Source organism: Rhinoderma darwinii, chromosome 3 (genome assembly GCF_050947455.1).
Source record: "Rhinoderma darwinii isolate aRhiDar2 chromosome 3, aRhiDar2.hap1, whole genome shotgun sequence".
Classification (NCBI taxonomy): Eukaryota; Metazoa; Chordata; class Amphibia; order Anura; family Rhinodermatidae; genus Rhinoderma; species Rhinoderma darwinii.
The window spans coordinates 397,856,896-397,870,588 of NC_134689.1; the positions used below are offsets into that span (position 1 = coordinate 397,856,896).

Here is a 13,693-nt window from a genome sequence, read left to right on the forward strand (position 1 = left end):
GGGCGTCTGCAGCAACGGTTGCTCGGAGTTTGTCGGCCTTGGCTTTTTGGTTTAAGAAGAAAGGTGAGGAGGATGTGACTAAGTCCTTTCTGGTTCGACAGGCAATGAAGGGTTTCCGGAGGGGTTCCGCAGTTAGGGACCACAGGAAGCCGGTGTCATTTGAGCTGTTGGTAGCGATTTGTGATTTGTTGAGGGATGTTTGTGTTTCGGCGTTTGAAGCGCGGCTATTTACACTGGCCTTTTCTTTGGCGTTCTTTGGGGCATTCCGGATATCGGAGTTGGTGTCGGCCAGTAAGAGTGTGGCAGGGGGTTTATTGTACGTTGATGTGGATTTGGATGGCTCCTGCCTTTCTTGTTTGCTTCGTAGATCTAAGACAGACCAGGAGGGAAGAGGTTTTGTGGTGCGTTTGTATGAGTTACCAGGTTCGCGGGTGTGCCCAGTCCACTGTTTTCGGGAGTTTGTTGCAGTGAGGCCTGAGGGGTTCGGCATCCTTGTTGGTTCATGCAGACGGGTTGTCTTTGTCAAAATTCCAGTTTTCACAGGTGTTCAAAAAATGTATCCTGTTGTCTGGCAGAGGTGGAGCAGGTTTTAGCTCTCACTCTTTTAGAATTGGCGCAGCTACGGAAGCAGCTCGGTGGGGTTTATCCCCGGCGATGGTTAGGAGTCGGTAGGTGGGAGTCAGACCGATATAGGTTGTATGTGCGGCCTCACTTGCTTTGAGGTGGTGGTGATAAGATGTGCTGGAGGTGGATATGGTGTTGTTACATTGCTGTTTTGTGTTGTTTTAGGTGCAGGTCCCTGCTTGATTTGGATTGTTGGGCACTCCTACGTGCACTGGGGAGGTGTGCATGCAGATGTTCGTCCGGCCGGACGGCAGTTGGGCCTGGATCACGCAGAGGTTCAGGTCAGATGGTTGGGTCTGCGGGGCATGCTGTGGTGTAGGCTGTTACCGGAGGTACATTTTTATGCAGGTCTGCACAGGGCGCCGGATATTTTGGTGGTGCACCTTGGCGGCAATGATTTGGGCATTCGGTCGTCCAGGGATTTGGTGAGAGATGTCAAGATCGATCTGTTGCGGTAATGGTCGTCTTTTCCAGGAGTAGTGATCGTATGGTCGGATATTGTGGCTCGCAAGGTGTGGCGGCAGGCACGTTCCGTCCATAGTTTGAATAAAGCGCGAGCAAAGGTGAACAAGGTGGTTGGCAGGTTTGTGGCACGCAATGGCGGTGTTGTGGTGCGGCATAAGGAGTTGGAGGGCAGAGAGGTAGGTTTCCTCAGGGCAGATGGGGTTCATTTGAACGAGGTGGGTCTTGATATGTGGACCCTGGATATCAAGGAGGGCATGGAGAAAGCCCTGCAGTTGTGGAGGGACAATCATGTGTAAGGGGTCACACATGATTGTCGTGGCGGTAGGAGGAGGGGTCTTTGGAGGCACGTAATGGTAAGAAGGAGAAGCAACAATGGAGATTGTTGCAAGAGAACTCGGGGCGTTTAACCCTGGATAGTATTGGAGGGGCTGTGGAGTGGTTACCCAGCTGATATGGCATATATTCCTGATGGGCAGGGTCGTCCCCAGGAAGGGAGAGAGAGGTCTTGGACATGGTTGGTGCCCTCGGGTCAGGTGCATAACGGCTGTAGGGTAAGAGGTCCAGACCTAATAAGGAAACGATGGAGTTTGTTATTTAATGATTGAAGTGCCTTCAAGGATCCTTTATCTGGAGTTTGGAAATAGAGCAGGATGTTATCATGGAGTGTTATGATGTGTTTTAGGGTTATGCTCTTTTATCAGAAAAAGGTGTGTGTTTAATAAATGGCTGCTGTGGCCTTTACACCAAAATTCATGTGTGGTCTCTTATTGGGGTTTGGGGGGTGTAAGGCCGTAGATAGCGAAAGTCATCAAACATACCTTAAAGAGGCTCTGTCACCAGATTTTGCAACCCCTATCTGCTATTGCAGCAGATAGGCGCTGCAATGTAGATTACAGTAACGTTTTTATTTTTAAAAAACGAGCATTTTTGGCCAAGTTATGACCATTTTTGTAGTTATGCAAATGAGGCTTGCAAAAATCCAAGTGGGTGTGTTTAAAAGTAAAAGTCCAAGTGGGCGTGTATTATGTGCGTACATCGGGGCGTTTTTAATACTTTTACTACCGTAGCTGGGCGCTCTGAAGAGAAGTAACATCCACTTCTCTTCAGAACGCCCAGCTTCTGACAGTGCAGATCTGTGACGTCACTCACAGGTCCTGCATCGTGACGGCCACATCGGCACCAGAGGCTACAGTTGATTCTGCAGCAGCATCAGTGTTTGCAGGTAAGTCGATCTTACCTGCAAACGCTGATGCTGCTGCAGAATCAACTGTAGCCTCTGGTGCCGATGTGGCCGTCACGATGCAGGACCTGTGAGTGACGTCACAGATCTGCACTGTCAGAAGCTGGGCGTTCTGAAGAGAAGAGGATGTTACTTCTCTTCAGAGCGCCCAGCTAGTGAAAGTATTAAAAACGCCCCGATGTACGCACATAATACACGCCCACTTGGACTTTTACTTTTAAACACACCCACTTGGACTTTTGCAAGCCTCATTTGCATAATTACAAAAATGGTCATAACTTGGCCAAAAATGCTCGTTTTTTAAAAATAAAAACGTTACTGTAATCTACATTGCAGCGCCGATCTGCTGCAATAGCAGATAGGGGTTGCAAAATCTGGTGACAGAGCCTCTTTAAGTCATGAGGGTGTGTGCACACACAAAATCAAAAACGTCTGAAAATACGGAGCTGTTTTCAAGGGAACACAGCTCCTGATTTTCAGAAGTTTTTTAAGCCACTCGCAATTTTCGTTGCGTTTTTTACGGACGTTTTCGGAGCTGTTTTCTATACAGTCAATGATAAACGGCTCCAAAAACGTCCCAAGAAGTGATATGCGCTTCTTTTTCGCGGGCGTCTTTTTACGTGCCGTTTTTGGAAAAAGAGGTATAAAAAAATGCCCCGTCGGAACAGAACGCCGTTCTGAAATCAATGGGCATATGTTTGGAGGTGTTCTGCTTCCGTTTTTTCAGATGTTTTTCGAGGCGTAGACGCCCCGAAATACGCCTGAAAACACTCCATGTGAAGATCCCCTTACCCAGAACACCCTACCTCCTGCAGTCCAGCCTCCTGGGATGACGCTGCATCACACCTGACCGCTGAAGCCGATCACAGGCTGCAGCGGTGGTCACACGGGATGATACTTCATCCCAGGAGGCCGGCCCGGATGACGTCAGAGGGACGGCCTCCCGGGATGACGTTCCATCCCATGTCGCCGCCACCAACCTCAGGCTGCAGCGCCATCCAGGGAGGCCAGACCGGACTGCACAGGAGCATAACAACAGCCATAACAAGAGCGTTTTTTACTGCTGCTTTCTGCAGCGGAAATTCCTTCCGAAAAAATGCACCACATTGTGGTGTGGTATTCAGACAGAATGTACTGCGGGTTTCAGGTCAGATACGCTGCGTGGTTTTTACGCAGCTTATCCGTCCCCTGGGACCCTGACCTAAAAGGGTTGTATAGGAAGGAATTGAATGGGGCTAAGCTGCAATACCAGACACAGCCACAAATAAGGGTGGCACTTCTGTAAGCAAAAACTTCAAGAATAAGCAAGCCTTGAATATATTACCATTCAAAAAAATAATATATATATATATATATATATATATATATATATATATATATATAATATGTATATATACCCTCCCTTACAGAATCAGTAAATACTCAGTAAACAGACATAGTACGGTGTCTATCATAGAGAAGAAAACATTAAGCGTATGTTCACACAGTAAAAGCGCACAGCGTATCCGCCCTGTGAGCCACGGGGAATTCCGTCCGAAAAAACGCCCCAAATTGTGGTGCAGTTTTTCCACCGGAATGTTTGCTGCGGAAAACTGCACCTAAATAATATTTTAATACGTCATACTTACGTAGCCATGGCGACGCGTCTCTCCGCCGCCCTGCAGGCCAGCCTCCTGGGATGACGTTTCATCCCAGGTGTCCTCTGCAGCCTGTGATTGGCTTCCGCGGTCACATGGGATGAAACGTCATCCCAGGAGGTTGGCCTGGGAGAGGAAACAGAATTCTGTGTATGTATAAGAATATATTTTTTTCTGAGTTGCGTTTTTTGCAACGAAATCTATGCTTTTCCACCGCAAAAAAAACCCAACTTCTGCAATTTGTTGCGTGTTTTACTTCCCCATTGAATTCAATGGGGAAAACTCGTAACAAATAAGTATTGTTTACGCAAATACAATTTACATGCTGCCTTTTACAAAACTGCACCGCAGGTCAATTTCTGAACGTTTTTCCGCTCAGCATTTGGATGAGATTTGTTCAAACCTCATCCACTTTGCTGCTACTGTATTATGCTGCAGATTCTTCGCAACTAATTCCGTTGCGGAAAATCCGCAGTATTTACGCTACGTGTGAACTGATCCCAATACATTTATGCATCATTTTTAAGCAGTGTGATAACTTTCATTTATTGAGTTAGGAGGAAAATAATAAACTGCAAAACGTAGAAACGTATACATATTCATGTCTTGAGACGTTTCTTGAGATAATGTAATTTGGAGAAATTGGGCAAATGTTGATTTACCTGTGTTTAAGCGGAGCTACAGTATCAACACTAATAAAAAAAAAAAACTAAAAAAAAAAACCAATGACTGTTTGGTAAAGTGATACTCATTGTAGAGGGTCCATTGTGTCCATTTAACAAAGAGAATTATGAAGGAGGATCAGTTATTTGACCTCCTTCCTTCTACGTTCCTCACCGACTTTCCCCTACTTCTGATGTGATCAGAGTCATTTTTGTGCTTGTTGAGGAAGAAACACTTTCTCTGTCACCCTCCTCCTCATCAGTCTCTACACTATCCCCACAGCTCCCAGACATTGGGGACCTTGCGCCCTCAAAGTGTCTGTTTTTCTCCTCATCTTCCAGAACCAACAGGTTATTAGAAGGGCTGTGACTCTCTTTGACCTTTGGGGCCAAAGCATGAAAAGTCATTGTGTATCTTCTCTTCGAAGCAGATGTTTTAGGAGGTGAATTGTGTTGGTCACCCAACAGGCCAACCAAAAAGGTAATGTATCGCATAGCCAGACGGAGAATTTCATTCTTGCTTAGCTTCTTGTCAGGTGGATGGGTGGGGATCAGTTTCCGCAGTTCAGCAAAGGCGCCATTAACGTTCTGCTGCCTCCAGCGTTCCCGGCTGTTAGTGAAGACCCGGCGGGCAACTTTTTGTGGCTGTCGTACTGTGGAGTGGAAACATAGGGTCAACATAATGAAATTTAAAGTAACATGTTGATTTCACTTTATCGATAGAAAATATTCACATGTTGCAACCGATACATGAGTTAATAAATTGCAGCAATATCGTGCAAATGGCTGTGAAAGATAATATATTCCTTGTCCTGCTCCCGCTGCTCTCCGGACAACGTCTGACAAGGTGGTCGGGAGAATGGAAACAGCCAAGTTGGCTGAGCTACGCTGTTTCCATAACTCCCATATAAGTAAGCACGGTGAGCTACACTGTTTTCGTAACTCCCATTCACTTCTGAAACAGCGAGCTTGGCTGTTTCTGTACTACTGACCACCCCATCATACATTGACCAAAGAGCTGTAGGAGAGGGGCAAGGTAGGACAGGGGGACCGTCCTAGAGGCATGGGCGGGTCATAGAGGCGGGACCCGCATCTGTCCAAGATGGGACACCCCTTTAACAAGCCCATATACATTAGATAGAGGCGGACCATAATGGGCCATTGTCAAATACCCTCACATGAATTGTTTACTCTATTTCCTATTGCTTATATAGCAGCAACATGATCTGCAGCGCTGTACAAAGATTGTGATCATTCACATCAGTCCATCTGTACAGGGGGGTTCACCATCTGATTTCCTGATCTCAAACACACACAGGTCAGTTTCATAGAAACCAATTAACCTATTGGTATGTTTTTGAAGTATGGGGAAAAAATGGAGAACCCCCACACAAACCAGGGGAGAACATACAAACTCTATGCAGAGGTTGCTCTTGTTCAACTAGCTAAGTATATATACATGAATGGGCAACCCCTGCTCAAAAACCTCACTATAATTATAGCACGAGCAGAAAGCCAATGTAAAGATCAGCTCCTTAGGATCACGAATGGAGCAAATAATTTTTCATCTCATTTTATTATACAGTTGAAAGCTTTCCCCCCTCTCCCCACTCTTTCTAAGTATTGTGTCGTAATACATCATCTCCAATGTCCGCCCCTTCCCTATACTTCCTCACTCATCAACCCTCTCTTTCATGTGTGTCACTTTGGAAGGTTTATAACGGAAGACAAGATTGATAGATAACAGAATCTGCAAACCCACTAGACCACATCTTCCTCGATCCAACCGCCAGCACACACACAGTTCCTAAAAACGATGGCATTGACATTCACAGCATGCAGAGAGATATATGAGCAGTATTAACAAATGGTTTAAGATGTTGCAAAAGCTTTTGTTATTGCGTTGTATTTTTGACTTGTCAATTCCACCGTATTGATAGGGAATGTATAAAAAAAGATAATAATAATTTGTGCAGAGGGAAGATAATGGATATTGATATCATGTGCTACTTATTTGCTCCAACTAGGCTTCTTCACCATATTCTTCTTCGTATATTATTCTTTAATATTATTAATAACCTCATAAGTTGCACATAAAAAAAAATTATGAGCGGTAAAGCGGAACGGGTCATAGCAAATTTGGATTCACAAGGGCAATTATTACAATCGGGCCTCATGAACAGAGCCGTGTGCACGAGTCCGTTCAGCTCCGTGCTTCAGAGGTGTGGGCACTCAGTCTTTCACCGTATGTTGTCTCTATACGGCACCATATTACGAAGGATTCTCCCCTAGAAGTCTATGTCCATAATATGTTATCCGACTGAGCATGCCATGATTTTTTTCCCGAATGATTTATATGGAATTCAATACTGTATAGTTTTATATGAAATCAGAGGCATGTGGAGGTACAGTGTGGGCCCAAAGACTGCAATGGTTGAAATATCACGGCTCTGTAAACCTTGGTGGTAGTATGGAGCCAAAATACACTCGCCTGAAAGAGCTTTTACCATGGATAGAATTACAGTGACAGTCATCCTGGGGGTCTAGGTGACAATAAAGATGATACTTTGGTTGGATTCCACCATTTTACTCATGGAAATGTGCCTTCATATGAAAAATAGGCTGTGAGTAGAACAAGGGTTTTATGTATTAATAATAGATATTTAATAACTAGATATTATGGTTTTTTTTACCTATGAAGGGTGCTTCCAAGATGTCTGAATGGCTTCTCCTCTTAAATCTCCCAGAAAAGATTGGGATCAGGTTAGAGGCACGTAGGTAGGGACTGGAAAAAAAATGTCAATAAAAAAATTAGTCTAATCTGAAGTGTCTTTATCAATTAAGTAGTTTTCACATTTGGCAAACTATTATAAACAATTGGGAAATTTACAGCCGGTTCTCACAGCAAATCCAAAAGGGCAGCTTTGATCACTATTACGGAAATCATCAGCTGTCCCGTAAAATATAACTTTTACTTACAATCCATTTAGAAACTTATTTGCACAACACATTTTGAGCAGATATGGGAGATGTGGCACAAACACCACCAACAACTAATGATTTAGGGAAATCGGGCTATACAGGACCAACCAGGCTTTTGCTATGTGCTTAGGCCCCAGAGATTTTTAGATGAAAGTTTTTGAGGTGTGTACTTTTCAGGCAATCACGTCTTAAGTACACAGCCATAAAGTTGGACACTTGTAATCAGATTTTTTTCCCCACAAAATTTGCCGCACATGACTCCCCTCTTGCTAGAGCTCTCAGTAATGCTTGCGTTCCGCTCCCTGAAACTTCACCCCCTGTTTCTCATCGCTCGGCAGCGCTGTCTTCCTCCACTGTCTGCCCTGAGAAGTAATCCCTGTGCTCCGATGACAAGCGCAGAAGCGCTATCGGAGAGAGAATTCTGTCCACTTCACATCAAGGGGAATGCGCAGCTAAGGGAGCAGGGGAGAGAGCCTGGATTGTACTTCAAGCGTGTACACCAAATCTGATAAACAATCAGGGGGGAAATAGAAACTCCAGGAGGCGCTACTTATGATATTAGTGTAAGATATGATAAAAGTGATAAATAAGTTTTAATGATTTCGATTTTTTTTTGTACATTACTTTAGCAGAAAAATAGGATAAAGGTTGTTTTTAAACTTTTAATATTTCTTTTTTTTTTTACATGAAACATTTTTTTATTTTAGTGTTCTTTGCTTTTTTTATCAGTCCCTCTTGGAGATTTGAACTAGCGATCTTGAAACGCTTTCACCATACATTTTTACGGCGTTCACACTGTGGTAAAAATGAAAAAATAACTTTATTCTGCGGTTTAATACGATTATAGAAATACCAAATTTATATAGTTATTTATATGTTTTACTACTTTTACAAAATAAAAAACATTTTAATTTTAAGTCGATGGAGCGGTGTGAGGGCTTTTTTGCGTGGCGAGGTGCAGTTTGTATTGATAACATTTTGTGGCACATACCACTTTTTGATCACTTTTTATTCCATTTTTTTGTGAGAGATAAAGTGACCAAAAAACAGCGATTCTGGCGTTTTTTATATATATATATATGTGTGTGTGTGTGTTTTTACAGCGTTCACCACGAGGATTTCATAATGTTATATTGTAATAGTTCAGACTTATACCAATTATGTTTTTGTTTCCTTTTTGGGAGAAATGAAGAAAGGTTTTTCTTTTTAACTCTTAATTTTTTTTGTACATAAAAAAAACTTGAACGGTTTTTTCCTTCTTTTTAGTCCCCCTAGGAACTTGCACAATATACTGCAATACTTATGTATTGCAATATTTTTTAACCGGCTCCTATTAATACCTTAATAAGACCACAAAGCCGACATTAGGCCCCCAGGCTGCCATGGACAACAACCGATAGTGTCGTGGGGGCTGACAGGCTGTCGGAGGGGCCTGCCCCCTCCTAACAGCTTAGATCCTGCAGTCACTATTGACCGCGGCATCTAAGAGGTTAAACAGCTGGGATCAGAGCCCACTCCATACAACCCCCCTCCTTCTGTGACCTACAAACACTATGCGTGGTCATTATTGGGTTATAAACACCAATTAAGCAAACAAAAAGATATCAAACATTTCTAAGTGTAGAAATGCAGCTAGTCACCATTTTAAGTATTACACAGAGACATAATTCCTATAAAAATGTTTCCAGAAGTATCTGCAATGACACATGGGCCCACTGGAGGCGCAAAGACAGTAATACGGTAAATGGCACATGACCATTGGGGGCCCTGGAACTTTACGTTGGAGGTATACATTAGGAGAATCTCGACAGAAGACTGTGACGTATCCCACTGTATAGTCATTTAGTGGGATATGTCACCAATAGGATCTTATTGGAAAAATATATATACCGTGCGCTATATGTTGTTTTTTTTTTACTGTATACCTTTAATGAAAATTGTGAAAGAGGAAAAATGAAGATTGTGAAATATTTTACTGGTTGTTATGGGCGGTTAGTTCAGTTTTCATTTGCGCTACATTTTGGAGGTCTTTCCCCTGTGTGTATATATGGATATAGGGCAGTGAATGTAGCACACGTCACTATAGTAAGAGCAGCAAACTTCTATGTCTTCATCTATGTCGGAGCAACTTACATGTGATGACCAGTATGTACATTGTACCACAGCCAAACTTTAGAATGTCATCTAATGTCATCTAATGTAGAGGACCCCTGTATATATGATTGTTTGTAATCGTTTTGACCAGGTTTGGTATAAAGTGTTTGGGGGCCTAAGATAAAAATGGCAAATGTGGTTCTCCTACCAAATGTATAGACCACAAATCCATATCTGATAATGTATCAAATAGATCACTACGTATTCATCCTAACCGGTTCAGGACTAGGATATTTAGAGCCTTCAGGACCAGACTCCGTTTAGCCATTTTTAGCACTCGTTAGTTAAACGACCATAACTTTTTATGTGTTGCGCTAGTGACGGATTTTTGCAGTGGTTTTTTTCTTAGACAAAGCAGCTTTCTTTTTTCATCATTTTTATACACATCCTTTTTGCTATTTTAGAATAGTAGAATTTTAGCTGCTTTTTTTTCCTGATAATAATATAGTTTTACCCTAAAATAGACCTTTTATTTGATATATTACATGTGTATTTTAGAGTAATTGGGTCAGAACTAGCGATAAGACAATGATTGGCGTGGGGAAAATTTTTTGGGGGGGTATATTATGTGTTTTTAATATTTAATTTATTTTTACTTTTTTCCTACTTATTATGGCCTTTATTTTTTTATTCTCTTTTACACCATGTTTTTCCACCTAAGTTACAGAGAAAAATCAGCCATGTTATAGTAAATATTGTCACTGTTTGGGCTGTGCTGGGTCTAGTTAGAGCCAGCAGCAGCCTCCTACTTATGGCATTGATCAACAGACTCCCAGTCACATGATCACCAGGACCAATAGAGGCAGCCAGGACCAATTGAGCGATGTGTAAAAGAGAAGACAGAAGCGGTGAAAGACGCTTCTATCTTCTCTCCAGGGACCCGGCAGTCACTGACTGCCGTGCAGCCGATGTTCAGCTGCTGAATCGCTCTGGAAGCCAGCTAAAGCCTGCGTCATAGATATACTATTGTGCAGGTTTTCAGGACCTGTACCCCCCACCATACATAAATAGCTCAAGAAGTGACATGCTACTTCTTTTTACGTGCCGTTTTTTCAAACGGCCACGTAAAAAAAGGAACCGTCTGAACGAAACGCAGTTTTTCCCATTGAAATCAATGTGCAGATGTTTGTAGGCATTCAGCTTCCATTTTTTCAGGCGTTTTTCGAGGCATTTACGCCCCTAAAAACGCCTTAAAACACAGCGTGTGAACATACCCTTGGGCTTCATGTTAAAAGAAAAACTATAACGCGCAGGATTCTTTTTTTTTTTTCGGACTCCTGTTGGCATAGTCTACTACTTTAATCCATACCTCAAAAAAAACAAACGTATACCTGATGGGGGCTAGAAGGATACTTTTTTTTTTACCTCCGTTGGGCTAATTGAGCCTTATGGACACGTTTAGCACGTATGTCGGGAGCTTTCCTGGCGTACACACCAGATGTACATCACATTCAATCACCCCTTCAGATAAAAGTTGTGATAGAAATCTCCAGGTCAAGATTGAAAATAATTGTCTTTCATACGAAAATTGTTACGTGTTTTGCAAAATTGGAAAGTTTTTGTTAAGACAGCTGCACAAATCTCTGGTGGTTTGCTGCAATGTGTCAGATGGAGTGCATGCTATTTATCTCATTGAGCATTGCCTAGACCGATACTATTGTCCTCACTTCTCAGATGAGAGCAGGACAAGGTATGGCAAGGCAGAGGGTTGAATCCAGCGATGTAGAGGATAAAATGGAAACTTTCCAAGTTTACTGAGTATCAAAGTTAAAACAGGGTCCAGAGGAAGGAATCCTGGTGTGCAGGTAGGAGAGTGTCTCGGTCCAGTCTTGGGGCCTACGCGTTTCAGACGTTGTGCACGTCCTTAATCATGGCTAATAGCTAATGGCTAATAGCCATGATTAAGGACGTGCACAACGTCTGAAACGCGTAGGCCCCAAGACTGGACCGAGACACTCTCCTACCTGCACACCAGGATTCCTTCCTCTGGACCCTGTTTTAACTTTGATACTCCGTAAACTTGGAAAGTTTTCATTTTATCCTCTACATCGCTGGATTCAACCCTCTGCCTTGCCTGTCCTCATCCATCGTGTGCCGACACGAGATTCCGTGCGATGTCCACGACACACATGCCAAGTGTCAGGTGAGCTGGAGGATCCCTCCCATATCTCCAGGACAAGGTATCTAGTGGTTTGCAGCCTTTAAATGTAAACAAGAGTGTTCTCATTCACTGACCGCAAGCTAATGTCTTGAAAAAGTATATTAGAAAGTTCTCAAGCTTTTCATTTATACTGTGATTAAACTTTATAAATATAAAACCACTTTAAGAAAAAAATGTGTCGCGTACAGACTTCTTTCTTACTAGGACGCCATTAGAGTATTATTATAAAGGGCTAATTAGCCAAGAGGGTCACAAAATTTGGAAAGTCACTTCTTTGTGTTGCGCTCTGAGGGTCTTGCCCTAGTGCCCTAATCTAAATAGATCTGTCTCCTTGACAGATTCCCTTTAAGGGCCTCTTCACATCACCGTTGCCCTTCCGTTGAGGGGTTCCGTCTGAGGTTTCCGTCGGGTTAACCCCTCAACAGAAAGGCAAACGGAAACCTCAGCTTCCGTTTCCATCATCATTGATATCAATGGTGACGGAAATTTAGCTAACCGTTGTGACAGGGTTGCGTTGTTCTTGCCCGAACCAATAGCGCAGTTGACTGCGTTATTGGTTCCATCAAACCGACGGAACCCTGTCACAACAGTAACAGACGAAAACCGTTAGCTAAGTTTCTGTCACCATTGAGTTCAATGGTGAGGGAAACGGAAGCTGAGGTTTCCGTTTGCCTTTCCGCTGAGGGGTTAACCAAACGCAAACCTCAGACGGAACCCCTCAACGGAAGGGCAACGGTGATGTGAACACAGCCTAACCTGCCAAATCTTCTTTCTCGTCCCACAATTTAGTGACACAATGGCCTTTCAGAGTTATCTAACACAAGCAGATTGTAAAACCTTATCAAAAACACTGCGGTTGTTAGGCACTGAATCCCTAGCAACTAGACTGTCAGACTTGACTCAGAAGAAAAGGGCAGACATCTTCTAAAAATACATTTAGGTGGAGAACCAGATTAAGTATTTATTTTTATTCCTCTAATTCTTACCTGGGAAGATAAGGGTGAGCATGAAATTGAGGTGGAAATAATGGTCCCCGTATCCCTGGTAGTGCCAGCATTAAGGAAGGTACAGGGCGTAAAGTGGTGAGTTCTGGTCGCAGTGCCACTCTGCTGTGTCCTAGGCTGATAACTGGTACGTGGGCAGGTAGTCCATCTGTCCCCACAGGTGCCCGCTTTTCATCTGTGAGGGGTTCAGAGGGTGAGGTTGGAGGGCTAGCTGATACAGCGTTTACTGTGTTTGGCTGCCTGTTTGCAGAGCTCCCATCATCCTCCATTCTTGCATATGTGCCGCCTTTGGGTACCCCTTTATCATCAGAAGGACACATGGAAACATAGAATACCTAAGAAGAAACAAGAGTTCAGGCGTGTGATCACCAACTTGTTGCTTTGGGTTTGCCCCAGATAGTCTTATTACCTATACAGATTTGCTGGCCATACATATGATCATCGAAGAATTGCGCCATGTGTTAGGGGGAGGGGTGGAAACATATGTCTTCAGTGGTTTGAAGTATACACACAAAGGTTTTATGAGTTGGAAAATCTTTCTTCTACAAACACAATTCACAACATTTGTGAAACATTTGGCAAGACATCACAGTGTGCTCAAGGACTACGTCTACCCCTGGATGCATAATGGGGGAGATTTATCAAAACTGTAGCAAAGGAAAAGTGAGGAGTTACCCGTAGTAACCAATCAGACTTTTATATATATATTTTTTTAAAAGGACTTCTGAGAAAGGAAATCTGATTGGCCGCTATAGGCAACCGTT

The 13,693-nt window shown here is 43.1% G+C and overlaps 2 protein-coding genes across 3 annotated transcripts in view; one reads left to right on the forward strand and one right to left on the reverse strand.

Moving 5' to 3' along the window:
• The window catches only part of ACP5 (acid phosphatase 5, tartrate resistant), a 189,442-nt gene that overhangs the window by 47,448 nt on the left and 128,301 nt on the right, over window positions 1–13,693 (forward strand). The window lies entirely within an intron of this gene.
• LYL1 (LYL1 basic helix-loop-helix family member) overlaps window positions 4,529–13,693 on the reverse strand; it is a 94,523-nt gene continuing 85,358 nt past the window's right edge. The window contains exons 2-4 of the mRNA XM_075859048.1: window positions 12,912–13,264; window positions 7,322–7,413; window positions 4,529–5,281 (exon numbers count right to left, since the gene is read on the reverse strand). Coding sequence (XP_075715163.1) covers window positions 4,800–5,281; window positions 7,322–7,413; window positions 12,912–13,249 — 912 coding nt within the window. The 5' untranslated portion in view covers window positions 13,250–13,264 and the 3' untranslated portion in view covers window positions 4,529–4,799. The remainder of the gene's footprint in view (window positions 5,282–7,321; window positions 7,414–12,911; window positions 13,265–13,693) is intronic.